A 26,323-nucleotide genomic window follows, 5' to 3' on the forward strand; every position below is an offset into this window, starting at 1 on the left:
ACTAGATGCAGATGGAAAAGGAGCTTTTGCTTAAGTCTGGTGAGATTTGCTTACCTTCTAGTTGTAACAGTTCATTTCCACTAAGCAAATCTGTTTTGCCTTCTGATGACTATAAAAAGGCAGCCTCTCCAAGCCCTATAGCCTGCTGCCTCTAGATCAGCATGTTGTGAATCTCTGCAGGTGGCAGATTTCTCTTGGCAATTCCTTGTTCCTCAAGTCCAGATTTGAAGTAGATTATTCAGAGGTTGTTCATTCAAAAGTGTTCACCTTGATACTTTTGCAGCTGAGCCTGTTGAATGCTAATGCTCACATTTTATGGGTCTGGGGATGGGAATCTGTATAAGACTGATGAAAAACAGGGCCCAGAATACAGGAAGCACATGAGCAATGAGAAGTGGTAATGATTACAACACTATTAACATTATTACTTTTTCTCTCTTATTACAGATGCAGAAATAAAGACCAAGTCTTCAGAAACAGGAAGCTTCAGGTGAATTGGGGTATACATTGAAGTACGGCTGTCAGTAGTTCTAGAAAAGTACAGGCCTGGTCCTGGGTTCTGTGTATAGTGTGATATTCAAACTATTGAAAGTAGAAATCACCATGGAACTGTGTGACCTCTCTCTGTGCTACACCCCCCCCCCCGCCAATATCTGGGCTAAGAATTGAATGGCTAGTTCAGTTTTATGGCGTTAAAACAGGTAGAGCGCAAAAGCTGTGACTTATTCTTCCCTCCTAACCCTGGTCTTCTAGATTTCAAGATGTTTGGGAATTTGGTAAAAAATAATTAAGGGGAAAAAAAAAAAAGTTTGGGAATTTGGGTCTGAATTCTCATTCTCTCACTATCTAACTGTGTGGCTTTGGGAATATGATTTGCCCAGTGTCCTTATCTGTGAAAGGGGGAATGATAGTACTTATCTGATTGGATTATTACAAAGATTATATGAACTAATAGTGTATGTAAAAGCCTCTGGTACAATGCATGACACATACTTAGTGCTTATTAGTAGGTGTGTGTTGAATTCTGAATTTTTCCCCCTTCTCTCTAGGGTGTCCTCGCCAGGGATGGAAGAGGCAGGCTGCAGCAAAGAGATACAGAGTTCCCTTCCACATCTTGACTTAAACGAGTCTCCCATCAAGTCTTTTGTTTCCATTTCAGAAGCCACAGATTGCTTAGTGGACTTTAAAAAGCAACTTACTGTCCGGCCAGGTAGCCGGACACGGACCAAAACAGGCAGAGGAAGAAGGAGAAAACCCTGAATTTCTAGGGTCCAGACATTGACAAAGCATTAGCAATAGGGGTGGGCCATGGTCATTAAGTCTTAGTGGCCCCTGTTTCATTGTTGAGCAAGTTTTCGCCCTGCAGTTTTCACCACCAGCATCCACTCAGCATTCTCGTTTTGATGTTTTCTATAAGCTATACAGACGATTGTGTATAGTATTCTGTTTTATAATAATCTGATTCACTTATAGTTAAAAGAAAATTTAAATATATTTATGTTTGTATGAAATCTTATTTCAATAAGATGAAGATCTTCCCTTTTTTCTTCTGTGTTGCAGGGTTTGGGGTGGGAATATTTAAATTGTGGAGCTAAATTACATCTTAAATTACATGTTTCCAAATTAATTCTATTACTGGTCTTTGACATACTGCCTATATTCACTGAATGTATAGCGCACAATTCTGAGCACCGTGTGGTTACTCCCTTCACCTTTTCTGACATCATTGTGGAAGACGCCAAGGCATCAACTCCTACTTCTAATTTTGCTATCCCTACCATTCAGCAGCCTGTCAACTTTATTTTGCTGCATCACCTAGTTAAGAATTCTCAGCCAGAGCATAGGACCTTTGAGGGATATCTCCTGCCATTCTTACCAGGAATTTGTAAGTGGATGCTCTGTTACTAGCTCCTATGCAATTATTTTTTTCCCTAGATTAACCAGTGGGGATACCAGGCATATTCATCTATTAAAACCAAGATTAGTTCTCTTGCTGTCAAAGGTCATAGCAGCAACAGGAAATAACTTCTATGGTAGAGGAGTGCACATTTTTGACCACAGTGCCCAGGAGCTTTCACTGCAGAACAAGATGTGGTCTGTCTGCAGTGTAGTTGCAGACTTCAGAGATGAGAGGCTATCAAATGGCAGAAGCAACTCCCTGAGGGAGATGACCAAACAAGGACGTTAAGAAAGCTAGCTTTGGCCCAAGCTGATTTGAAGATGTAGTAAAAGACTGTGGGAGGTGGCTGCTGACCAGGAAAGGATCCTGGGATAGGATAAATAGGAACATCACTCAGACTCTACTAACTTCCGATTCATCAAGTTCAAAGTTACCTTTTTCTTGATTTTAAGATGAAAATGAGGTATGTGTTAGACTAGGGCGGGGGGGTGGTCAGAGATAGCTAGGATGGAAGGCACTGCATAGGCCTTTAAGATAGTTTTCTTGCCTATGACATTGCACACAGCTCTTTGAGTTAAAGCGGGATGGCAGGCTCATGATTTCTTCCATTGTTTTGGTGTTGGATGGCACTGACATTGTGGCCAGGGTCACATAAATAATAGGTATTTTTTTTTGAGGAACTACTACGGTTTCGGTAATGTATGTACCTTCATTTAATCCTCACAACTGTGAGGTAGGTAGTATCCTCCCTAATTTTCAGGTGAGGAAACAAAGGCTCAGGGGAATAAATAAAGCCACTTTTGGTGCATGGCAGTGAGACCACAGTGCCCCTCATATTCAGTCCTAAAGAAAATGCTTTATTTTGACTCTAGTATTATTTTCCTGTTTTCCTTCTAATGAAAACTAGTTTATTAGTTTTGTCCCATCAACTTCATTCTTCACTAGTCTCTCTCATTAAATGGCAATTTATTGGAGGTAGAACATTATAAACGGGATAGTATGTTTACCTCTTTGCCTGAAGAGAAGAAAGGGAAAAGGCTGATTCTAGAAAGTACATTTTTTAGCTTAAAACTGGGCAATCTCCCTAGAACATGGCTTTGAAAAAGGCTACTTGTTTTATTCTCCGTGTGCCAGTGGTACTGTGGGAGAGGCATTAGTGAGACAATGAAGAGACAAAAAAATCAGTGGAAAGAGTATCACATCAACCTGAGTCTGAACCCCTGCTTCTGATAAAGGTTAACCCCTCTGAGACTTCGTTTCCTTGTCCAAAAAATGGGGAAATCATACTTACAGGGTTGTAAGGAGTAAGGTAATGGGTATAAGGCACAGTAGCTGTCACATGAAGAAGATGATGAGGAAGTGGCAGCAGTTATTAATATGATGCTAGTTTTGTATGTCATAAGTAGTGTTTGGATGAGAGATGATAAAGTCAGAGAGATATGGGGTGCAGATGCAAGAGGAGACAGTTCCTAGAGGAGTGAGCCCTTGACTACATTAGCTTCATCAACTACCAGTCTTCCCCAACAAGTTTAGGTCCCTGGGCATTTAGAGCTCACCTAGGACCCTTAGGTTTTGGGTTGTTGTGTTTTGTTTTTGCTTCTTTTGAAAGATGGGAAGCAGATGTTCTGCTGGTGTTGCCAACTCTTGGAGAGCTGGAGATCTCCATAAATTTCACAAGCTATTACCATAAATTGGGGAAGAGGAGTTCTCTGTGTTAGGCATTGTGGTTGTGTAATCTCCTTTCATCCTTACAACAGCCCTCTAGCAGAGGCTGTGCCTTGCCCATTTCCCCTGGGCCCTCACCATTCTATTACATACCCACACTGTCCTATTGCAAAAACTTGCAGCTCTCTGCCTTAGCACATCTCTAGACTTGTGTGTGGCACAGGCTGGGAATGCCAGGTCCTAGGCCCCTGAGGCAGTCCTCAGCCAGTGAAAAATGGAAGTTGGGGGATAAATACTTGAGCCTCCTTACCTCTTAGGTGGGTGCATTCTCCACCAGAGTTCCCAGAGTTCCTCTGTGGGATTGAACCTCAGTAGCTCCCAGCAGCAACTTAATTATGTATGCTCTGTTGGTTTCCTTTTCTTCCTACCTCACTTCCAGCTCCCCTGTCAGTGCTTTCTAGATCAGGGCTGGGACTAGGGTGAGGGGCCCTCACTCTTGGGTTCATGTACAGGCAGAGTTGGCACTTATGTGAAGGTAAGAGGGCCTCTTTACATTTTTTTTTAAAGATTTATTTATTCATTTGAGACACAGATAACATGAGCAGGGGGAAAAGCAGAGGGAGGGGGAGAAGCAGGCTCCCTGCTGAGCAGGGAGCCCGATGCGGGGCTCTATCCCAGGACCCTGGGATCATGACCTGAGCCGAAGGCAGACACTTAACTATCTGAGCCACCCAGGCGCCCCTGGGCCTTTTTACATTTTGTAGCTAGGCACTTCACATGCATCACCCTAATCCTAGCCCTGGCTGGGATCGCTTCCCAGTTAAGGTATTTGCACTCAAATTAGGTCTGCCTCTGGGGAAACCCAAACTAAGGCAAATCCTACGGAGAAATCCATGTTTTATGCTCAGAAAACTGAGACCCAGAGAAGTGAAGAGATTTGCCTAAAGTCATACAGCTGGTAAATGGGATGGGATTTGAACTCAGGTCTGCCTGACACTAGAGCTGATGCTCTCTGTACTTCACTACCCTACCTCCTACCTCCCACTTGAGTCCCAAAACTCAATGGAAATTTTAAGTTTGGATGGGCTCATTCTCACCTGTGAGGCAGAGCAGCTTTGGCCCTAAGCTGATTTAGTAGAAATTGGGCTGAGGGGAAGGCAGATAGTAAGTGGGTGGTAGTACCAGTGGGAAGATGGAAGAATGTATAAACCCAGAGTGGAAAGGCTGCTGAAGCCATATGCACCAGGAAGGCAGGAAGAGGTTACTTACTTCCTCTCAGTTTCAAAGCCCTGGGCTATTGAAGATGTGGTGCTTCAATTTAACAAAAATTAACTGATACCTGTTAGGTGTCAGGTCTAGATCCTGGGCCCTGGGACTCCAAGGATGAATAAGAAACATTCTCTGGGAGCCCATAGTACAATGGGGGGAGATAGATGATTTTTTTTTTTTTTTTAAGTAGGCTCCACAGCCAGCACGGAGCCCAGTGCGGGGCTTGAACTCACAACCCTGAGATCAAGACCTGAACTGAGATCAAGTGTCAAATGACACTTGACTCAGTTGAACTGAGCCACCCAGGTGCCCCTAAACAGATGATTTTAATAGACCGTTGTCAATGCAATGATAGAAGCCAATCCAAGACATTAGGATCAATAGACCACACTCAGCTGGGGTCAGGGCCAAGAGGAAACTCATCAGGAAAGGCTCCACAGCATTGGTGGTGACCGAAGTCTACTTTAGAGGATAAGAAAAATTAGGTAAGTCCGGAGAGGGCAAAGGGGGACGTTATTCCAGATAAATCAGCGTGAACAAAGACTTACAGCAAGAAGCAGCTTGATGGGTATAGAAGATCTGCAGGCACACCTGGAGTAAAACGGTGTGCGGGGAACGGTGGGGAACTTATTGAGGGCCTGTGTGCTTGGCTGCTGGGCACTGTCAGCTGTGAGAAGCAAGCCTGTGAACAGCTCAGAGTAGGGAGAACCTGGCTCCTAGCCCAACCGTGGCCGCAACCCACCTTTCCCTGACCACCAATTCCCGTTCCTCAGTTCCTTCTGGACAGCTGGAAATTGGTACTAAGGGGCTATGAAGGAGGCTTGTCGGGATTTGTCCTTCTCCTTGTTGGTCAGTGGCCATCTGGCATCTGAAGAGAACTGTTGGCCGTTGCTGTGCCTCTGCTACAGCCAGAGTTGTCACAGCTGCTCACAGACCTTTAAGCCCAAGGCACTTCAACCCTCCATAGGCCCTGACACAGACCTTCCCTGACCCCTGCTCCTGGGGAAATAGATACAGGACTTCCAGAAACATGGGTAAAAAAACGCTGACACTACTTGTCAGAACATATACTTACCCTGGCCCAGAAGACTGTGGACTCTGGCTGTCAGCATGAATCACATTCAGTTCCACATTCTCTCCCAACTAGACAAAAGTTGAGAGAGACTAGAGCCCCAGGCTAGGCAGGATGTTATGGGTGATGGCCACTCTGTCCTCCCTATCTCCATCCCCAATTTCCCTGTCTTTCAGAGCCTGTATGTCTGAAATGTACAGCAGGGTTGATAATCTGGCATGTTTCCAGGCCCAGTCATGCCAAAACTAACACAAGAGCCACTGTCGCTGGTCTCCATCCTGGTGTCATATGGAGGCCATGTTCTGTCTGTAGATAATGGTAGGGTTAACTGCTAATGAGGTAGCCCAAAGTTTTAAAATATGTGTTCACCAATTTCCTGGAAGTGAAAATTCATGTAGTATGTCTAGTCTCCTATCATGGGTGGGTGTCCTAGTCTGTTCAGACTTCTATAACAAAATACCACAGATTGAAATAGTTTATAAACAACAGAAATTTATTTCTCACAGTCTGGATGCTGGAAGACTCAGATCAAGGTGCCAGCATGGTTGGGTGAGGGCCCTTTTCCAAGTTGCAGACTGCCAACTTCTTGTATCCTCTCATGGCAGAAGGGGCAAGGATGCTCTCTGGGGCCTCTTTTATGAGGGCACTGACCCATTTATTAGAGCTCTGACCTTATGACCTAATCACTTTTCAAAGGCCCCATCTCCTAAAGTCTTCAACTAGAGCATTAGATTTTCAACATAATTTTTTTTTTTGGTGGTGGGGGGCAGAGATATAGATATTCAGACCATAGCAGTGGTCATAATGATGCCCCAGGGTTCTATGCATTCAAGACTAGTTTGGGGAAAACCAGCTTTGTGGCCAACAACTACTGTAGCCTGAGATTCCCTTTCCCTTTCTGGTAGAGAAGACCCAAGCTGTGAACCTACACCCCCTCTACCCCTCCTTGGCCTACCATCTCAAGGCTAGACTCCACAGTCTGGCTGCTACCTCTCCCATCATATATCTGCACCTACATGTATCTTTAGGTCTTTGGAGTTGAACTCCATACCATGAAGGTGCCTTGTGCTCCATGATTTTGTACATGCTCTTCTCTTTGTGAAGGATCACCTCTGCCAGCATACTGCTATTCTTCCTTCAAAGCTCAGCTTCCTCAATTTGCCCTGTCCACTCTAGGGCAGAGTTAGCCTCTTCCTCTTGTGTTCCACGCTGCCTCTTGCTTGTTAGTACTTAAACATTTTGGAAAATTGCCTATTGTGCTGTATATTTCTCATGCCAGGCTCCTCCATCTTTCCAGAGGTGAGCCACCACCTCAAAACTCAGACTCTGAGTAAAGTGGGTGGAGTATTACAGAGGGGATGTCCCAGGGTCCTTGACCTAGCTCAGGGTTCCAGCTTCCTGCAGTCATCTTGCTTAAGTTTGCACCATAGCCCTGCCTACCCTGGGCTTCTCTTAGGGCAGACTCAGAAGGAAGTGCCCCTTCCTGAATTAACTGATAGCTAGATAGTGGTGGCCAAGGAAGAGGGTGGGACGTTACAACGCAGGTGATCCGTGAGTTTTGTTTTGGGGTGCAAACCAGGTCAGTGGGATGCCTCACACTGAGAGAGAAGAGCTCACGCCTGAGGAAAGTGACCAACTGCTGCTTCTCCCGGGTAAGACCCTCCTCTAATTCTTGCTTACTTCAGCCCCATCCCCTCACCTTCATCTGTCCAGCTTGGCCCATGCTAGCCGAGTAGAGGCTGGAACAACTAAGCCAGCTGGTCCTCAATGATAGCTCCCATCCTTGGCCAGGGTCCCTGGGATCCTTTTCAGAAGGAAGACTCACCTCCTGTATCTGGTTCAGCTGAGTTAAGCTAAGAGGCCAACTGTTACTCAAACATGTGCAGACCCTGGCTGAGTTCTGGGAACCTAGTGATGTGGGAGACATGTCCTTCCCCACCAGGCTCAGCTGGAAGAGGCAGACATGAGTACATTTACTGGGAGTATAAATACTGAGGTTTCTTGGAGGAAGCTTCACAGTCTCTGGCATATAGAAGTACTGAATAAATGTCTAATAGAAGAGTGAATGAGTAAGAGAGTAAATGAAAGAATGTTCGAGTTAGCTGGGCCTCAAAAGGAGAGTGAAAGCTTACTCTTTGTGTAGTGATTGGCCCTTTCCTAAGATTATAATTGCCTCAGTTACCCCATTTTATCCTTGAAACAGACCTGTAACATTCTGGGAGTTAACATTCCTATTTGACAGATTTGGAAATTAGGTATATGTGACTTTGAGGAAATTTGTTGGAAACTGATTTCTTAGTTCTCTGAATAAGGACACCCCCAACCCCCCCCCCCCCATTTTTTCAAAGCTGTATTAACACCTATCTATGTCAAACCCTGTGCTGGGCTGAAAATGCAAATAACTCAGACACAGTGGTTCCAGACTTGAGGAATACTGTGAATAAAGGCTGGACAGCAAGAGACAGGGTGAAACTTGTAGTCAGTGTGGCTGGAGTATGAGGGGGAATAGCAAGAGAGGAAGCTTGGGGCCTGCAATGCTAGATAAAGAGTTTTAGACTTTTTTTTTTTTCCTGGAGCGGGAGCTATCACAATGTGAAGGTTTACCTCCTTTCTTAGGGAAGATAGGGCTGGGGAATGGCATGATAAAATCTGTTTTTGCACAGTCATTCTGGTGATGTGTTGGGAGTTGGTGGGGCAGGGAAGTGGACGGTATCAGTTAGGAGGCTGTTGAAATAATCAGATGGGAAGAAGGTCTAGGGCAGTGGCAATGGGAATCAGGAGGAGAGGATACATGGGAGAGCACTTTCTGTTCTTAGCGCCTTCAGCCTGAGACGTGATTGCATAGAGGAGGTGAGGGTCAGGGATGTAGACAGGTACCTGAATAGCTGTGTGAGTGAGCAGCCTTGATGCCTCCAGCCAAGGTGAAGGACAGAAAGAGTTCCATGGGGAAAAGTGAAGGAGAAAATGAATGTGTCTTTGGCCAGGGAGTTTGAGGAGCCTCTCCAGCACCTGCAGAGTGATGTCTAACAGACCATCAGAATTTGGGATTTGGCTCAGGACAGGGATTTGGGAGCCCTGACACAGAGGTTTTAATCAAAACTTGGGGGTGATACAAAGGGACTGTGGAGAAGAGGGCTGTGGGGTGGGGTGGGGCATTGTTAAGGGGGAGAGGAGAGAAAGAGTTATGAAGATTTTGAGGGACTCAGGAAGGAGGCCCAGGAAAGACTGGCTGTCGAAGCCAAGGGACGAGAATTTTGTAGTGAAGAGAATGCTCATGGCTTTGCATGCCTGACAGAGGACAGTAGGGGTGGGGACTGAGGAAAAGACTGGGATGGGGCAATCAGCAGCTCATAGGTGACCACAAGGAGGGCAAATTCATGGGCATGATGGGAGTGGAAGGTGGGGAGTAGTTGCAGGGATGGGAAAGTATCTTCCCTGAAGTCTTGCTGTTACAGGAAGAGAGGTAGACTGATTCAGTGAAATGCCTTCACTGCATTTCCTTTTTCCTTTACCCCTAAAAAAGCACCTGAATCACTGAAGGCACCCTTGGGAACTTCTTGGAGCAGCAATACCCTCTAGCTTGAATTAGCAAAATACCAGACATTTCTACAGTTCTTTACAGTGTGCAAAGGACTGTCAGAACCATTAACTCCTTTAATCCTCACAAACACTGAATTTTTGTTCTGTTATAGAGGAGGAAATTGAGGCTCAATTCAGATTCAACTAAATAAATCTAAAGGCACACTCTGCACAAGGTTCTTTTGCTCTCATTTCATTTGCCCCACACAGCTCTTTGACATATGTTGGTCCTCATTTTGCAGATTAAGAAAATTAGGTCTCCAGATTGGAGACCTGGTGCTAGCTCCTTTGTGGAGAGCTGGGTCCTTGACTCTGAGAACAGGGCTCTTTCCATTCTGCATCACTATACCCTTCAAAGCCCACCCGTGAGCTGATGTCTCATGATGCACATTAAATTTCCTAAAGCATTTTTCAAGTCTTATTTAATTCTTGCAATAACCTTGTGAAAGATATTTCCTCCCAGATGAAGAAACTAAAATTCAAAGAAGTCATGAATGACCTGCCCGGAGTCATGCCACAAGTGGAACCCCTTTCTGAAGTGCAGATGCATCCCCGTTCACTTCTCCCTTCAGGATGAAATTTGTACACCTTAGCTTGGCCTGAAGGCCATCCATAGTGCAGCCTGCCTGCTTCTCCAGCAGGTCTTTGGCTCCTTGTTACCTCGCACCCTTTGTTCCAAACCTCTCGAACATCCCTGAACTCCCAAGCACAGTGGCACGTCCATCTCTGTTAACTGCCCACGTCAACCATACTGTGATTATTGGTAAGGCTGTGAGATCCCTCAGGACAAGGCCGATATCTGCGTTGTACTCCAACATCTGGCACAGTAGGCATCAGGAACTGGTAAATGTAAATGAATGACAGAATGAATAAATGGCATTGGGATTAGAAATCAGCCTTCCCAGTGCTCTGCTAATATATGTGTTTCTGGAAAACAGGGGCCTTCTGCTTGATTACTAAAGGATCATTGATGGTCAGAGGTTCTGAGCTCTGCCTACAGCTTTCTTTCTGGTCCTCTTCTGAGGGACGAAAGTTAAGGGCCACAGCCTCTGAGGGCCTGTAGACTATGTGGTTCACCCGGGCTGTCCCTTTTCTCCTATAGGTGGCTACCCTCCATTGTGGAACCACATGGACTCTATTGGGTCAGTAGGGTTGCGGCAAAGGGAAGGAGCTCCTGGCTGTTCCCAGGAGGGCTTGCCCTGCCCCTCAGACAGCTCTGAGCTGGTAAGTGCAGCACTGGGTTTCTGACTCATGCCTATTCAAGGCTAACAAGAGCAGGATCAGTTTAAGATGCCATGGGACCATGGGCTCACAGCCGTGCAGCCCTTTCTAGTTTATCAACCTTTCAGATCTGATCTAGTAACTATCTCCTTTGTGGCTCCACACAACAGCAAGGTGGGGATTATCTTCTCATTTACAGCTGAGGAAGGGGGCTTAGAGAGGTGAACTGATCTGAGTTTTAACTCACAACAGGAGCTTGGGCTGAGGTATTTCAGTTCCAAAGGTATTACTTTTGCCACCTTGCCACACAGGTGCTGCCCCTGCCCTGAATGGGTTGACACAGTCTAGAAAGGACCCTCTTGGGGTTTTCAGGTAGAAGACTATATTCTTAAGGCACTTCCTTCCCCTATTTCTCTAGTTACTCCTGCACATCTCCCTCCCTTCAACATGGCTACTGCAACAGGCACACAGAGATGATTTCAGTGCTGAACTCTACTTGGAGGTTATTCTTCAGCATTATCTATATGCCTCAGGTTAGCTCAGACTGAGTTTCTCTTCTCTGTCATCTTGACCAAGATTTAGAAATGCTTGCATATCACACCATTAAGCAGGAAACACTTGTGTAAGTCATTTCGTATCTCCTAGTCTGTTTCCTCATCAGTAAAATAGAAGAAAATAAAGTCTAATCCTTCTACCCCCTGGAGGATTAAGTGAGCTAATGGTGATAGAGGACCTGTACAGAGGAGGCATGCATGAAAGGGTTCTTGAATTGTTCCCTGCAGTTTCTTTAGTTTTCCAGCTTGTTCTGACATCTGCTGGACTTCACTTATTGTCCAAACTGTGGGGGGCATCACCCCTCACTGCTTCTCATGCTCCCACTTCACCCTTGTCCAGTCTCTTCCCCAGACCCTGCTGTAAACATTTCCTTTGTATGCAACTCATGACTGGGCCACAGAAGTGAGAAATGACATGGCCCCTGGCACTGGGGACTCAAGGGCCTTCTGAGTATTATTATTTTCTCAGCCCTATTCCAAGGCCACACAGCCAGGAAAAGTGGCAGGGCAAGGACTCAGATGTAAGTGTTCTTATCCTATGGGGTTTCTTCACTGCAAACTTTATTAGCTTTGGGTTCTTTTCAGGTGAAATTGCTAGTTTTTATAAGGCTTCACATTCATGTGGAAACACTTCTTCAGTCAGATCTGGGTTGAAATCCCATTCTGTCCCTTAATAGCTGCTTGGGTTATGCAGATGACTGTTCCTCTCTGAGTCTCAGTTTCCTCATTTGTAACATAACATAGGAATAACCCTTCCTAGTGTGCATGGCTGCTAGAAGCATCTTCTGTAATGTAAACAAGGAACTGAACATCTGGCACTCCAGTTAAGATCATTTGCCTCCTTAGGGATCTGTTTTCCATTCTCTTCCTAAAGCAGAGGTGGAACTGAGTCACCCCCATCTCCCTCACTGAACAGCCTCTCCTACCTGGCTCTCCCTTCCTCCTTATTCAAATACCTGGTTGGTTACTTTACAGATACGGGTCCAGTGTGGGGTAGTGGGTCATAGGAATGGAATTCCTGTGGGGCAGGCGGTGAGGACCTGGGAGAGGCTAAGGCCAGGAGGATTAGAGTCACAGGTTGGGACTCCAGCAAACCCAGGGAGGCTGCTGCTGTCTCTTTGAAAGACAGGCCAGAGGGTCATCTGCGGGAGGTTTCCATATAGAGGTGGAGTACTGGGGCTCCTCTTAGTTCCCCCACAATGGGCTACTGGTGGAGAAGAACCTTGGGTGTGCCATCCTCTGCTTTCTGCCTGCCTACCTGTCCCATCGCTCTGATTCACCCCTGGCCCAGGCTTCCCCCAAATCCATTCCCTCACTCTGAAGAAAATCCCTTTATCCTCTTCCCCAGATCTTCAAATGGCTTGTTCCCTTCCTTTATTTAGGTCACTTCCTCAGGGAGAATTTCCCAGACCAATATCCAAAAATATCTTTTCCTCCCCTGGTCACTCTCAAACTTCTATTCCAGCCTTAAAAAAAAAAAAAGGTACCGTTACTACCAGAACCATATTATATGTTTATTTGCTTATTTTCTGCCTCTATGCTGAAATCTGAGCTCCACAAGAACAGAACTCAGCTGGTTATGCAACATACAGTGCTTAGAATAGTGTTGGGCCCCTAGTAGGCGCTCAATCAATGTCTGTGGGAAGGATGGCTGACTGACGGCAGGACTGTCCTCCACAGTGTGGCCTCCAAGTTCTTTTGAGCTGAGCTTACTTAGGCTCCAGAGTCAAGTGGATTGGAAGAGGGAAGCACCTGAACATGAAATTCATTCCCACATTTGTTCATTTGTTTGCTCATTCAGTGAATGACAACTCACTGAGCAGCTCACCTCTGGGTACTGGGGAGCCAGAGTGAATCAGTGGTATGACAGGAGAGGCCTCACTAAACCCTGAATTCCAAGAAATGGAAGGGGCAGGGGACATAGGGATCTGAGGAGGAACCGCCAGAGAATGGAGCAGGAGGAGGAGGTGGGTGGGTCTCCCCTCCAGGAAGGAGCCTTCTGAGATGGCAGGAACTAAGTATGGGCTGTGGGCAGCAAGAGAACCTAGGTGTGTGAAGAGGTAAGAAGTGGGGCTGGGCAGGTGCTGGGGAGACCAGCAAGGCTCAGAGAGGGCTTAGGCAGGGCTCTAGTCAGCCCCTGGGAAAGCTAAGGGAGGTGCTGGTCTGGACTGGTAAAGGGGGGAGCAAGCTGGGCAGGGCAGGGCAGTCCTGGTTGGAGTCAGAGAACTTGGGTAGGGAATGGGGCTCCTGCCCAGATATTAGCCTGTTTCTCCCCAGGTGTTGGAGTGTCTACAGCAATTCAAGGTGACGAAGACACAGCTGCGGCAGATCCAAGCCAGCCTCCTGGGCTCTATGGAGCAGGCACTGGGGGGACAGACCAGCCCTGCCTCTGCTGTCCGGATGCTGCCCACATATGTGGGGTCCACCCCACATGGCACTGGTGGGTGGCATAGACCAAAATGGGTGGCCAGGCCTGGGAGAGAATTCTGATCTGGGGGAGGGAGAAGTTCCTTATCCCTCTTCCCAATAAGGTTCCCAACTCTGAGCTCCCTTAATGAGACTTTGCAGTCCTTGGGGATATTTCTGAGAGGCAGAGGGCTTGGTCTTGCCAACTGCATGCTTTTCTGTGTCCTGTTTGCCCCAGAGCAAGGGGATTTTGTGGTGCTGGAGCTGGGGGCCACAGGGGCCTCACTGCGTGTTCTGTGGGTGACCCTGGTGGGTATTGAGGGACATAGGATGGAGCCCCGGAGCCAGGAGTTTGTGATCCCCCCAGAGGTGATGCTGGGTCCCGGTCAGCAGGTAAGGGCTCACTGCCTAGTCTCTGGGAACTGGCTGGGTGGCTGGGGCTCTGGTGGGCAGAGCTGAGCCCCCAACTTGTCCCACAGCTCTTTGACTTTGCTGCCCACTGTCTGTCTGAGTTCCTCGATGCACTCCCCGTGGACAAAGAGGGTCTGCAGCTTGGGTTCAGCTTCTCCTTCCCTTGTCACCAGACGGGCCTGGACAGGGTGAGGCAAAGTGGGCATGGGGACAGTAGGTGGAGGAGTTGCAGCCCCATGAAGGCTGTTGGAGGAATGACCCAGCTTTTCTGCCCCCAGAGCACCCTTATTTCCTGGACCAAAGGTTTTAGGTGCAGTGGTGTGGAAGGCCACGATGTGGTCCAGTTACTGCGAGATGCCATCAAGAGGCAGGGGGTGAGTGGAGGCAGGGGCAATGGGACAGCTACCTGTGTGGCTGGGCCTGTGCTTCTGGGAAGGCCTGCTTTCCTTTTCTATGTATATCCTTTATCCAGTTTAACCCTGGGGTAAATGTTGCTACCATTCCCATTTCATATGTAAGAAGACTGAGGCTAAGAAAGGTCAAATAAATTTTCAGGATCATAGGGCAAAACAAAGATGAAAAGCCTTGACCCTGTCTTCAAAGACCTCACAGTCTAGTGGGAAAGCATTCCGACAAAGCATTGTCCCTGTCAAGGAGGTGGTTCCAGTGACTCTGATAGCACTGGGAAGGACACACCAGGACTTGGGCAGGGGCTTGAAGGAGGAGTTTGCCAGGGCATAAGCTGGGGCTGGGGTGGAAGGTCTGTTTTCAGAGAAAGGTATATGCAAACACTTGGATGCCAAAGAAAGGTGGATCTGGATCCATCTGGACTAACAGCAGTGATGCTAGTGGATGGAAGTCAGGGCTTAGAAAGCCAGGTACCTACAGTGCAGTCTTCAAGGTGCCGCGCTTGCTCACAATCATCTTGGTCCTGTGGGGAGCACTGATGTTCTGGAGGTGATGACTGAGGTTGGGAGCCTTTGAGAGCCCCAGGGCCTGAGTAGGGGGTGGAAGAGACAAGGGGGAGTATGGGATGGGAGGAAAATTCTCTACAGGGGGGGAGGACCTAGAGTATATGTGTGGGCATGAACACACATTGTGTTTCATGGACTCTGAGCACCTCCATCAAAGCCAGGGCCCCTCCATCAAAGCCAAGGCCCTAGCCTTGCCCATCCCCCACACTGCCCACTTAGGTCAGCCATGACTTCGGCCCTCTCCATTGTCTAGGCCTACAGCATCGATGTGGTTGCCGTGGTGAATGACACAGTGGGCACCATGATGGGCTGCGAGCCAGGGGTTGGGCCGTGTGAGGTCGGGCTTGTTGTAGGTGAGCCATGGGTCATTTGTGATGATGGGTGGGGGGGTTACAGCTACCTGATGGGCAGGTCCTGATGGATTCATCCCTGCCAGACACTGGCACCAATGCATGTTACATGGAGGAGGCAAGGCATGTGGCAGTGCTGGATGAGGACCGGGGCCGCGTCTGCGTCAGCGTTGAGTGGGGCTCCTTCAGTGATGATGGGGTCCTGGGACCAGTGCTGACCACCTTTGACCATGCCTTGGACCGAGAGTCCCTGAATCCTGGTGCCCAGAGGTGGCCTGACCTTCTGCTCTAGGGCCTATCACTCTTCTGCTCCCTTCCTCGCTGCTGTCCCTGAACTCAGGCCCTTAGGCCCCTCCCTGTTGCTTGCTCATAGGGTTTCCAGGTTGCATCTTGGGGGGCCCTGGCCAGGCTCAAAGAAGGAAGGGCTCAAGATTCTAGAACCCAGAATTTTCAACCCATAGCCCTCTCTTATTCCTGACAAGTGTTAGGGATTGGGGGTAGCAAAGTATTCCCTGTCCTCCAGGAGCCCCTCTGAACCTAACCTAAGCCAGAGGGGGCAGCAAGTTCTGGATAAACACCCACCTATCTCCTGGGAAGCCATTGCTTCTGGAACCTCTGGTCTGGGGAACCCCAAAGAAAATGATCCTTCTTTTGGGGCCCTTGGAGGTGGGGCCAGGTGGGCTAAGGGCTTAAGGAAATCTATGTCCAGCCACCCTTCCTACCTGTAGATTTGAGAAGATGATTGGGGGCTTGTACCTGGGTGAGCTGGTGAGGCTTGTGTTGGCTCACCTGGCCCAGCGAGGGGTCCTCTTTGGTGGCTGCACCTCCCCTGCCCTACTGAGCCATGGCAGCATCCTCCTGGAGCACGTGGCTGAGATGAAGGAGTAAGTAGAGAAAGCCCGTGGGCTTAAACAAGGGGCTTCTTGGCTTGGGAGAGGGGAGGATGCTCTGTCCCCCGGGTAGCCATGGGGTTGGGTGAGGGCAGGGAGCTTTGGGGCTACTTGAGTCCCAAAGCAGTACCCTGTGTCCCTCCAGCCCGTTGGCTGGGGCAGCCCGTGTGCATGCTATCCTACGGGACTTGGGCCTGAGCGTGGGGGCCTCGGACGCTGAGCTGGTGCAGTACGTGTGTGCAGCTGTGTTCACTCGGGCTGCCCGGCTCTGTGCCGCTGCCCTGGCGGCTGTTCTTGCCCGCCTCCAGCACAGCCGGGAGCAGCAGGTGCTTCAGATCGCTGTGGCCACCGGAGGCCGAGTGTTCGAGCGACACCCCAGGTACTGGAGATACACACAGCCCTGCGTGAGCAGGTAGCAGGAACATGTGGGTTTTCCATAAAGACCCAGAGGGCACTCTGGTACCATGTGTGCAAGGCAGTGGCCAAGAGTGGCACCCAAGCAGGGTAAGGTCAGATGGGGACAAGAGAGGCCAGAAGAAGTCAGAAGAGAGAAAAGATGCTTCTCTTTGGGTGTGTAAGGCAGGGGGACTCTTGGGGCACTGGGAGCACTGCAGACACTGGGCATAAGGTTGGTGTACAGCTGGATTTAGAACTGAAGGGATTTGAAGTGATGGGGCCCAGGGCTTCAGCAAGCCCTGGGGTTCAGGCTCAGGTTCAAGCCAGGTATGCCTGCCTTGTGTCTGTGTAGTTTCCTCAGCATCCTGCAGGAGACCGTGATGCTCCTGGCCCCCGAATGTGATGTCTCCTTCATTCCCTCTGTGGATGGGGGTGGCCAGGGCGTGGCAATGGTGACTGCTGTGGCCGCCCGCCTGGCTGCTCACCGCCGCCTGCTGGAAGAGACCCTGGCGCCTTTCCGGCTGGACCATGAGCAGCTGGCAGCGGTGCGGGCACAGATGCGGGAGGCCATGGTCAAGGGGCTCCGAGGGGAGGCCTCATCCCTCCGCATGCTGCCCACTTATGTCCGGGCCACACCTGATGGCACTGGTGAGGACCCAGCCTGAGCGTGGGGCTGGGATGTGGGTTCCTGGAGGTCACAGAATGTGCTTTGTCCTGACACTGAGGATCTCTGTCCCACAGAACGCGGGGACTTCCTGGCCCTGGACTTGGGGGGCACCAACTTCCGGGTCCTCTTGGTGCGTGTGACAGCAGGAGGTGTGAAGATCACCAGCCAGGTCTACTCCATCCCGGAGTATGTGGCCCAGGGCTCTGGACAGCAGGTACCCAGAGCTTGGACCTGATGTCAGGGGCAGGGAAGGACCAGGGCTGGGCCACCCCCTGACTTGCCCTACACCTCAGCTCTTCGACCACATCGTGGACTGCATTGTGGACTTCCAGCAGAAGCAGGGCCTGAGTGGGCAGAGACTCCCGCTGGGTTTCACCTTCTCCTTCCCATGCAGGCAGCTTGGCCTCGACCAGGTGAGGGAGGGAGGGCCAGGAGAAACCATCCCCAAGGACTTTCCACCCTCATACCCTTCAGGGAATGGGCAGGAGGCTGGGGAGAGGGCTTCAAGTATCCTGGGCTGGGGATGGGGGTGGGCAGAAGCACTGCTGGGCTGAGCCAGCACCTCGCCTCGGTTTCACTGGACATGGTGTGTGCAGGTGGAGAGGGTGTGGTAAAGTGGCCTGGAATCCAGGGCTGAAAAGAGGCCTGGGATGGAAAAGATTATGGATACTCCTGAGGGCTGCCAATGGGCAGGAAAGTGGAGCCAGGTTAGGTCTGGGCACTTGGGAGCAGTGCCCAGATCAGGGCTGATGAAGGAGCACATTGACTGTCCACTTCACAGTACACCACGAAGCCCTGGTGTACTGATCTGGGGGACCTGCGGGGAACAGCATTAGTTCCTATTTCTCAAAAGGGCTTATGGTTGCCCAGTTCCTTTGCCCTGTGTCCGCTTCCCGAACTTGCTGTGTCTCTCTCAGGCTTGGCTTGGTGTTGGGTGCCTGACTGGAAAGGCAGAGCAGCAGGCACAGATCTAGACACAGCACGCACTAAGCATATACCTCTGCATGTTCTTCGACAGTGCACACTTAGACTTCTCAGTGTACACACCTGAGGCCTGTTATGGAGACGGATCCTCCCATACTCTGGTCCAAGCTCCCAGCAGTCTCCTCCTCAATACCCCCAACTTCTGCCAAAAAGCCTCCTGTGAGGAGGAGCTTGCTGCCCCTCAAGTTGTCCACTGTGCTCTTCCTGAAAAGCTCTGCCTTCTCTACTCCACCCAGTCTTTGTGCAGTTTTCAGCTCTGCTCCAGCTCTGACCTCTCTCAGACACATGCTTCTGTACTTGGCTTTCTTTTACACAGTGGCCCGTTGGAATCAAGCATTCAGCAGTGTCTCTCTGCTGGTCCGCTCCACTCTAGACTAAACATGCCGGCACCATTTGATTATTCCTTGTAAGGTGTGAAAAGCAGGTGGGACTCAGTATGCAAAATCAGGTGTGCAAGAAGAAACGCGGTCCTATTCATTTTCTAGAACTGAGCTTAATTTCTGTGTTGAGCCCACATTCTTTTGGGGGGGTGATAACTTAATCAATTTGGGGACCTCTTTCCCCAGGCAGGGGGCCCCTTTCAGCTGCACAGCATCCTTTGCTGTGTATGGGCAGACACTCAGGGAAGCCAGGAGATGTCCAGGCCCCAGCTGTGTGGACTCTACTTACTCTCTTGGTTCTTGACACCTCCCTTGACAACTCACCTTCCCCTCCATGGGGAAGGAGGACAGAGACTACTCTGCTAGTCAGATCACTCAAATCTCTTCTGTCTTTTCCCTTCGCACAGGAGCATGGCCCAGGTAGAGGCATAGGACACCTTTCTCAGGAAACTCCAAAACCTGGCTCTTAGGTCCCCCCAGCTCCCCTTCCCCAGACCAGGGGTCTTTCTTATGTCTGGAAGCAGGGAAATACTGCCACTACTTATGATCTGGGTCCCCCACATTAGCCCTCCTTCTCAATTGCCCTCGCACTCTCTGGTTTCTGTGTTTGAGACTATGAGCATTGAGCACTCTGGCTGTATTACATAGGAAAAGGGATAAAAGGAAATATTGTTGGGGGAAGCGTCAGTTCATATCTCTAAAATCTTCTGCCCCAAAGATTTTCCTTTTTTTTTTTTTTAAAGATTTATTTATTCTAGAGAGAGTGCAGTGGGGAGGGGCAGAGGAACAGGGAAAGAGAGAATCTCAAGCAGACTCCCTGCTGAGCATGGAGCCAAGACCAGGGATCCCATGACCCTGAGATCATGACCTGAGATGAAGTCAAGAGTTGGACACTCAACTGACTGAGCCACCAAGGCGCCCCCCAAAGATTTTCACACCTGCTCTGCAGGCTCCTACTTTGGGCAGAGCTGTCATTTTCTAACAGCAGGAGAATAACTTCCCCTGCCTGCTCTCTCAGAGGAAGCACACTTAGAAAAAATAGTCCTAGACTGTCAAGCCCATCACTAACTTCACAATTGAAGGTCAGCTTCTCACAATAAAGGCCTATCTGTCTTGTCTCCTCCCATCCTGCCTAGGTGTTCTGGGTTCTGGCTTTTCGTTTCGTCCTTCACTCATATCTGGAACACACAAGTGAATCTCCTGTTGACACGGCTCTGTCCCTAATCCTCAGTTTCCTTCCTCTCAATTGACACTTGCTAGTTCTTTCTAAAAGAGCAGAATTTTCTGTCATTTGGACCTCTGAGCCTTCTCTGTCCTCCCCCTTCTCATACATAGCACTCATTTTACCAGCTCTGTTCATTCCTAACCCAATTATGAAGGGCCATTCCTTCTGGGCAACCGTCTTAAAACGCCCAGACTCTCAGACCATCTGAGCATTCTGGCACTAATAATAGAAGACACAGGTCGGATGGTTATTAATAGGTTTCTTTACACTAGAAGGCTCCTGGGGAGTTAGGAGGGGGCAGAGGGCAAGGCCCTCAACCATGTGGCAGAGTAGGCATGGAATCCTGCTTGGTCAGGGGGGATAGCATATGCTTCTGATGGGATACAGGCTTTGGGGAGGGAGAGTGAGATTCCAAGGGGCCTTAATCTTCCTGCCCCACCTTTGTCCCCCCAGGGCATCCTCCTAAACTGGACAAAGGGTTTCAATGCATCAGACTGTGAGGGCCAAGACGTTGTGTGTCTGTTGCGGGAAGCCATCGGGCGAAGACAGGTGAGGAGTCTGCCTTCAGGGGTGCTTTGGGGCTGTGGCAGGACTTGAAGGTAGCAAAGGGTCTCCTGCTTCCTGACCTGGGGGGAGGGTGGAGTGGGTGGCTCTCTGCAGTAGAGACCTCTGGGTCCTGGCTGGTTGCCGTGACAACTGTGTTGCCCAGCAACTAGCAGCATCCTTTTGTGTGTAGGCAGTGGAGCTGAATGTGGTTGCCATTGTCAATGACACGGTGGGGACCATGATGTCCTGTGGCTATGAGGATCCCCGTTGTGAGGTCGGCCTCATTGTTGGTGAGAAGGCCCTGCTCTTTTGTGTTCCTACTGCCTGATGTTAATTCATTGCCTCCTGTTGGTTCCTCAGGTTGGACGTTCCTCTGGCCTTGGGGATATGGCACCATTCCCGCCTGACTCAGCTAGGCCCTGCAACACTCATTTGGGCTGGATGTCTGAACTTTGCTCAGCTTAGCTACTGATTCATAGTCATTTAAGCTTTCTGAGCCTCAGTTTGCCCTTCTGTTAAATGAATCTGAGCTTTGGAGTCATACAGATTTGGGTGGAAATACTAGCTCTGCCATTTCCATCTGTATGACCTTGGCCAAATCACCAGAGCCTCAGTTTCCTTCTAAGACAGAGATAATAGTAATGCCTATCTCAAGGATGGTGAGGGTGAGAGGAGAGGAAACAAAGCGTGGCACAGTGCTTGGCCCATGGTACACACTCAGTGCTTAGAACTGGGTAGAGGCCGGTGGTGGAGGACAGAGAATGAGCTGTGAGGGTCCTTTAGGTAGCCCAAGTTCTGAAGTCTTTATTAAGCGTTTCTCCTCTGGCCAGATAGGGGCTGGATGAAGGGGCAGGAAGACTATACATAAAGATGGGGGAAATACCTATCTTCTCAAAACCCACCATTTGGTGGGAATTAGGCCCAGGACAGCATGTGGCAGTCAGAGAGAGCTGATTCTGACTGTACACAACAGGGTGACAAGGCCAAGATCAGAAAGGAAGTGGTCCTAACATGAGTGGGACTTGAAAAGAGTGTCTAAGTGGGGGAAGAGGACTCCCATAGGCCTTTGGGCATCAGTCCCCTAGGGCAGGAGCTAAGTGATAGCTTCCTTTTGAAACTGGGAGCTTCTTGAACATAGAGCCTAGAGTGGGGAAGTGCTCAGGAGAGGTATGCCTAGATTGTTTTATGAATAAACTAGTCAGAGGAAATCCAGGTGGGGCTGACAAGGAGACCATCTGCCTAGAGCTGACCATGTGTTGGGGAGAGGAAGGGGATATCTTTACCCAGAATGTGCTTTCTGCCTAGAATGCCTTTCTTTCTGTGCTTCCTGGCTTCAAAGTCAAATCCAAATGTCATTTCCTCTCTGTAGCTTTTCCTGGCCCTCTAGGCGGGAAGACTCAGCTGTGCTCAAGGTTCCCATGATGCTCTTTTTTGCACTTCTATTTGGGTACATACAGGCAATATCAGAGTTAGCTGCTTATTGCCCACTCCCTGGCCACTGTGGGGCTCCTCATGTCTGATTCTTGTCTATGTCCCCAGCTCCTGGCCCAGAACCTGCTAGTTTGACTAAAGATCTGGAAAGCTAGTCCAGGGAGCTTGGGCCTCTCCACTGCAGACGGCAGAGGGGCTCTCACACATCTGCCAGGGGTGCTCTGGCATAGAATGGAAGACACAATGGTGCTGGTGCTGGGAGGGAAAGTGGTGGGGGCCCAGATGGGTCGATGCTGCCAGGGTCTGCAGAAGGAGTGTCAGGAGTGAAGGCAGACCAGGACATAGGAAAGGTTGTGAGTGTGGGGAAATGGAGAGGTAAGAAATGAGCCCAAATTTTACCATCTCAGTTTGGGAAGGGCACAGAGGGGTCTTATCTATGTCAGTGAATGATTTCCATCTCTGTAGGAACCGGCACCAATGCCTGCTACATGGAGGAGCTTCAGAATGTGGCAGCTGTGCCTGGGGACTCAGGCCACATGTGCATAAATATGGAGTGGGGTGCCTTTGGGGATGATGGCTCTCTGGACTTGCTTAGAACCTGCTTTGATGCAAATGTGGACCAGGCATCCATCAACCCCGGCAAGCAGAGGTATGGGTAGGTCTGGGCAGGGGCAGCTGGTGGTGGCTGGCACTGGTTAGGGTAGCAGGTAGGGTCTCCTGATCTTTGTGTTTCATGCAGCTTTGAGAAGATGATCAGTGGCATGTACCTGGGGGAGATCGTCCGCCATATTCTCTTGCATTTGACCAGCCTTGGAGTTCTCTTCCGGGGCCAGCCGACCCAGCGACTTCAGACCAGGGACATCTTCAAGACCAAGTTTCTCTCTGAGATTGAAAGGTGCCTAAGGCCTATATTGCCTCCTTCCACCTCCCAAAATAATCTGTCTATTCACTTTGGGTAAAATGCTGGTTGGTGAGAGGCCCATTCCAGAGGATGGAGAACTCATGGGGTGGGAAAGCTAATGCAGGACCCTGGCTCTCTGTGCTCTATTCCTTCCTGTCCCCAGTGACAGCCTGGCTCTGAGGCAGGTCCGAGCCATCCTGGAGGATCTGGGGCTGTCCCTGACCTCAGATGACGCCCTGATGGTCCTGGAGGTGTGCCAGGCTGTGTCCCAGCGGGCTGCTCAGCTCTGCGGGGCTGGTGTGGCAGCTGTGGTGGAGAAGATCCGTGAGAACCGGGGCCTAGAAGAGCTGACTGTGTCCGTAGGGGTGGATGGGACCCTCTACAAGCTGCACCCCCAGTGAGTCTGGGTGTTGGGATGGGCAGGGAGGAATGGCCCGGTGGGATCTGGCTGGCCTGGGCTCACCTCAGCAACCCCTCCCCACAGCTTTTCCAGCCTGGTGGCAGCCACAGTGAGGGAGCTGGCCCCTCGCTGTGTGGTCACCTTCCTGCAGTCGGAAGATGGATCCGGCAAAGGTGCAGCCCTGGTCACTGCGGTTGCCTGCCGCCTTGCCCAGATGGCCCGTGTTTGAAGAAGTCTCCAGGAACTACCCTTGCTGAACCAGGGCCCAGACCCCACCTGTCCCCAGCCATGCATGACTCCCAGAATAGCCCAAGTGTGGCCCTTCTGCGGCCACTAGCCTTGACCTCTGGCTTTCCCAGAGAGAAGTAGCACTCAGGTTAGCAATATATATATATAATTTATTTACATTCACGTCCGCTAAAATCCCTACGCGCCCCGGCGGCCGGGCAAGGCTGTGTACATAAGGCCAAGTGTAAGTGCGCGAATGCACTTAAGACAGAGTCAGGGCACGAGCTTCACACAACAGGCCCCGCGTGGGGGAACCGGCCAGCCCCAGGAACGGGCACACCACGGCACGCACACTTGCCATTGTCCAGCCCGGGACTCCCATTGCATATTCACATGCCCTGTTGGGCAGGGCTCCTCCAGGCTGGGGGCAAGGGGAGGATCAGGGAGGAGCCGTTGGGTGTCCCTGGGTGGGTGGGAGAAGGGCAGCATGTGAGAGGCAGATGTGGACTGACACTGGGTATGAGAGACGTGAGTGGCCTCCGGGTGTTCAGCATGAGGTGTGTGTGTGTGTGTGTGTGTGTGTGTGTGTGTGTGTGTGTGTGTGTGTGTGTGTGTGTGTGTGTGTGTGTGTGTGTGTGTGTGTGTGGTGGGTGGGGGGGCGGAGTTTGTGAGATGAGCACACGAGACATGCATGGGCACGTGCCCGTGTGGTGGTCGTGTGCCTGAATCCAGGGGCCACCCCTTGTCCAGCCAGGCCCCTCAGATGTGCCCCTACCTGGCAGGCACAGAAATGTTTGCATAAGGCCCAGCTCGGGCAGGAGCTCTGGGGGCCATGTCCCAAGCCCAGTGTGTGCGTGCATGCCCGTGTGCATGCGGCCTCCTGGCCGGGGGCAGGAGGAGAGGTAGCATCACACGCACATACACACACACAGATGGGCTGGGCCTGGCTTGGGCTCTAGGCACTGTCCACCCAGGGCCCCAGAGGCTGGGGCAAGGTCAGAGCAGGTGGCAGTGCCAGCCTGGCCAGGCAGGCCTCAGTGGGGCAGAAGTGTGGGCAGGGTCTGAAGGGCCAGTGTTAAGGGACAGTGTGTACCAGGAGGGGGCCTGTCCACACAGCTCCCCGAGTGTGCGGGAAGGGCCCCATCTGGCTTCTGCCCGTCCCTGGTGGGTGCCAAAGCTGGTGAGAGTGTAGGCGTTGTAGGCCTGGCCGGCCTCAGCACTCCGCCTCTGACACCGTGAAGAGGCCAGCGTCTGGCTGGCCCAGTCCGGCTACTGCTGCAGCCAGCTGGCTGAGGTTGCCATTGGGGAAGTGCCGCGCCTCCCACAGGTTGAGAATCATGGCTGTGGGGCTGGGCTTGGAGGCAAAGAAGCTGAGATGGCTGTGGAAGGGAGGGGACAGGAGCCAGTCAGCAGCCCTGCCTCACCCCAGGCTGCACCCTTCTGCCTCTCAGTGCACCCAAGGGCAGGACCTCCCCTTGGCCAAGTGCACCGGACACCCTGGCTGCTGGTGGGTGGGGTGCAAGCCCCATCGAGCTTCCTATCCACCCCACCCATCCTCCCCCACCGGGACGGACTGTAGCAGGCCTTTGCAGCCCCTCCCTGCCCATCTCCCACCCACCTGTCCAGGTGGAGTTTCTGGGCCAGAGTCCGCCAGTCGGCACCCCGGCTACAGGGCGGGTCGAGGCTGGTAATGATCTTCTGCCGAATGAGGAAGGGGATCTTGAAGGCACTGGGGCCCACTAGGGCTGGGACCCCCCCTTCACTCTCCAGAGCCAGCAGCTCAGCAAATCTTGTGTCCTGGAGGTGGGGGCGGGGGAAGGGAAGTGCCTGTTAGAACTTTTATGGCCCAGGTCCACTGCCACCTCCTGCTGGGGGAGCACCCAAACCACCTCAGAGCATGGGGGGAGCATGGGCACTATTTCCTGGGCACCCCTGGTATGCCAGAACCCTGTTCACTAGAGCTTAGAAGGTCTCAAGGCTCAGAGGTATGGTGACCTGCCCAAAGTCACACAGCCAGTGAGCAGAGGAGCTGTCTAACCTCATTCTCCTCCTCTCTCGCCATCACCCCTCCCCAAGTCGCCCCTACTGACCACTCTGAACTCACTGTGCTCCTCTTTGTCCTCCCCACTCAGTTCCCACTGCCAGAAGCCCCCTTTCCCTCATTACTGTCTGTCTCTTTACTCAGCCTTCAAGGCATTGTGCAGAGTTCCTCCTCCTAGAAACTCCAGGGCCCCCAGGCTCTGTCTCTCCCACCTGCTGCTCTCACATCCTCTTCGATCTCCACCCCGTCAGATTGCGATTGCATCTGTCTGCATCTGTCTGTTTGCATCTGCACCTCTCTCCACGGAGACTTGGAGGAAGCTGCTAAGCAGTTTCTAGGAGGAGGTGGGCTTGGTGGCAGGATAGGCCCAGTGTGTGCTGGGTAGGAGGGAGGCACATTTCTGCAGTGCTGATGACCCCTTCTGCCCACCTTGGTGATGTTGAAGTTGATATTGAAGCTCTGCCCATCGCCTTCCACCTGCCACACCCACACCTTGCAGGCCAGGTCACTGGTGCTGGGGCTGACGCGCTCCAAGGTGAAGGTGCAGTGCAAGAACTGCTGCGTGCCATTCCAGATATGATAAAAGGGGATCTCCTGAGGGGGTTGGGCAGAGAGGCTCTGTCAGGTGTGCCTGGCCTTGGCTGTGCCCACTCCAGGCACCCTGAGCACCCTCACCTGGTAGCTGACGAGGAGCTTGCTCTTCCACAGGGAGCTGGGCACATCGTGGATGGACAAGCGCAGGTTGTGGTAACTGTCCTTGAAGTGCAGGACTCGAGGCTCCTGGATCAGCTGTCCCCCCAGCTGCTTCTCCAGCTGTACCACCTCCTGCAGCA

The 26,323-nt window shown here is 50.9% G+C and overlaps 3 protein-coding genes across 7 annotated transcripts in view; 2 read left to right on the forward strand and 1 right to left on the reverse strand.

Annotated features, from left to right (window-relative positions):
• Positions 1-1,573, forward strand: part of UIMC1 (ubiquitin interaction motif containing 1) — a 111,901-nt gene extending 110,328 nt beyond the window's left edge. Inside the window, exons 14-15 of one of the 2 annotated variants that reach the window (XM_088023464.1) lie at positions 448-490; positions 1,050-1,573. In XM_088023464.1, coding sequence (XP_087879590.1) covers positions 448-490; positions 1,050-1,260 — 254 coding nt within the window. In that variant the 3' untranslated portion in view covers positions 1,261-1,573. The remainder of the gene's footprint in view (positions 1-447; positions 491-1,049) is intronic. The other variant, XM_028102734.2, reaches the window with a different exon arrangement.
• A 5,761-nt stretch (positions 1,574-7,334) lies between these two features.
• On the forward strand, positions 7,335-23,628 carry HK3 (hexokinase 3). Of its 3 annotated transcripts, XM_028102706.2 has the most exons (19): positions 7,335-7,558; positions 10,588-10,709; positions 13,538-13,700; positions 13,905-14,059; positions 14,146-14,265; positions 14,356-14,451; positions 15,305-15,404; positions 15,488-15,671; positions 16,130-16,285; positions 16,437-16,670; positions 17,040-17,335; positions 17,429-17,568; positions 17,648-17,767; positions 20,397-20,492; positions 20,680-20,779; positions 22,386-22,569; positions 22,660-22,815; positions 22,985-23,218; positions 23,306-23,628. In XM_028102706.2, exons 1-19 carry the CDS (start codon positions 7,495-7,497, stop codon positions 23,448-23,450), a joined length of 2,865 nt encoding a protein of 954 aa, XP_027958507.2. In that variant the 5' UTR covers positions 7,335-7,494; the 3' UTR covers positions 23,451-23,628. The 3 variants fall into 3 exon arrangements, with proteins under 3 accessions (XP_027958507.2, XP_027958506.2, XP_027958508.2); XM_028102705.2 differs by having other exon boundaries at positions 14,146-14,451; XM_028102707.2 differs by lacking the exon at positions 14,356-14,451.
• Positions 23,629-24,149: 521 nt separating this feature from the next.
• Positions 24,150-26,323, reverse strand: part of UNC5A (unc-5 netrin receptor A) — a 60,202-nt gene continuing 58,028 nt past the window's right edge. For both annotated transcript variants that reach the window (XM_028102742.1, XM_088023668.1), the window contains 4 exons: positions 26,166-26,315; positions 25,920-26,084; positions 25,068-25,246; positions 24,150-24,828 (listed from right to left, as the gene is read on the reverse strand). In XM_028102742.1, coding sequence (XP_027958543.1) covers positions 24,663-24,828; positions 25,068-25,246; positions 25,920-26,084; positions 26,166-26,315 — 660 coding nt within the window. In that variant the 3' untranslated portion in view covers positions 24,150-24,662. The remainder of the gene's footprint in view (positions 24,829-25,067; positions 25,247-25,919; positions 26,085-26,165; positions 26,316-26,323) is intronic.

The sequence above is a fragment of the Eumetopias jubatus genome, unplaced genomic scaffold (assembly GCF_037043125.1).
Source record: "Eumetopias jubatus isolate StellerSeaLion01/CBP00866 unplaced genomic scaffold, mEumJub1_p1.0 scaffold_5, whole genome shotgun sequence".
In the NCBI taxonomy this organism is placed as follows: Eukaryota; Metazoa; Chordata; class Mammalia; order Carnivora; family Otariidae; genus Eumetopias; species Eumetopias jubatus.